Source organism: Octopus bimaculoides, chromosome 22 (assembly GCF_001194135.2).
Source record: "Octopus bimaculoides isolate UCB-OBI-ISO-001 chromosome 22, ASM119413v2, whole genome shotgun sequence".
Classification (NCBI taxonomy): domain Eukaryota; kingdom Metazoa; phylum Mollusca; class Cephalopoda; order Octopoda; family Octopodidae; genus Octopus; species Octopus bimaculoides.
Window position 1 is genome coordinate 31,168,674 of NC_069002.1, and position 1,141 is coordinate 31,169,814.

General features: G+C 38.4%; 1 protein-coding gene across 2 annotated transcripts in view; it reads right to left on the bottom strand.

Annotated features, from left to right (window-relative positions):
- Positions 1–1,141, bottom strand: part of LOC106872844 (synaptotagmin-12) — a 57,772-nt gene that overhangs the window by 5,136 nt on the left and 51,495 nt on the right. For both annotated transcript variants that reach the window (XM_014920096.2, XM_014920015.2), the window contains exon 5: positions 741–870. In XM_014920096.2, coding sequence (XP_014775582.1) covers positions 741–870 — 130 coding nt within the window. The remainder of the gene's footprint in view (positions 1–740; positions 871–1,141) is intronic.

A 1,141-nucleotide genomic window follows, 5' to 3' on the forward strand; every position in this document is an offset into this window, starting at 1 on the left:
TTATTATTATTATTATTATTATTTTTATTATTATTATTATCATCATTATCTTTCAATTTTGTTTCCATTTCTTGCCAAGTGTCTTCCCAACACTTAGGGAAGACATGCTCAAATTAAGATGATGAACTGGCAGAATCATTAACGCACTGGACAAAATGCTTAGCAATATTTTGCCCATCGCTACAGTCTGAGTTCAAGTTCTGCCGAGGTCATCCTTGCCTTTCATCCTTTGCGGGTCGATAAATTAAGTACCAGTTGCATACTGGGATCGATCTAATCGACTAGTTCCCTTCCCCTAAACTTCAGGCCTTGTGCCTTCAGTAGAAAGGATTATTATTATTATCATTGCCAGTGCCGCTGGACTGGGTCCTGTGCAGGTGGCACATAAAAAAACACCATTTTGAGCATGGCCGTAGCCAGTACCACCTGACTGGCCCTCGTGCTGGTGGAACGTAAAAGCACCCACTACACTCTCGGAGTGGTTGGCGTTAGGAAGGGCATCCAGCTGTAGAAACTCTGCCAAATCAGATTGGAGCCTTGTGTAGCCATCTGGTTCGCCAGTCCTCAGTCAAATCATCCAACCCATGCTAGCATGGAAAGCGGACGTTAAACGATGATGATGATGACGATTATTATTATCATTATTATTATTATTATTATCATCATCATTATTACTATCATTATTATCATTATTATTATTAGATGTCAGAAGAATAGCATGCTTGTGCAAAAGTACTTACTTTGGTAGAGAACTTGGTAGTTCTGTCCCCAAGCATCATCACCCGTATGTAGGTGTCCAAAGATCCTGTGAACTGATTCGGCTCCAAGTCTTTGGCTTGAATAATACTAAGTACCAGCTCAGCCACTTCCCTGTTAAGTATAAGCAATAACAAAACTCATAGCTAATAGTCACAACATTGGTCGCAATGATGATGATGATGATGGTATCAGAATGAACAGTGAAACATCATCATCATCATCATCATCATTTAACATCTGTTTTCCACGCTGGCATGAACTAAAATGTGTGTTTCATGAACAGTTAAATATAAATGACATGTCCATAGTCAACAGGTAAACAGTTAGATATATAAAAAAAAATCACAGTGAACCGACAAACAATGAAATATATATATATATA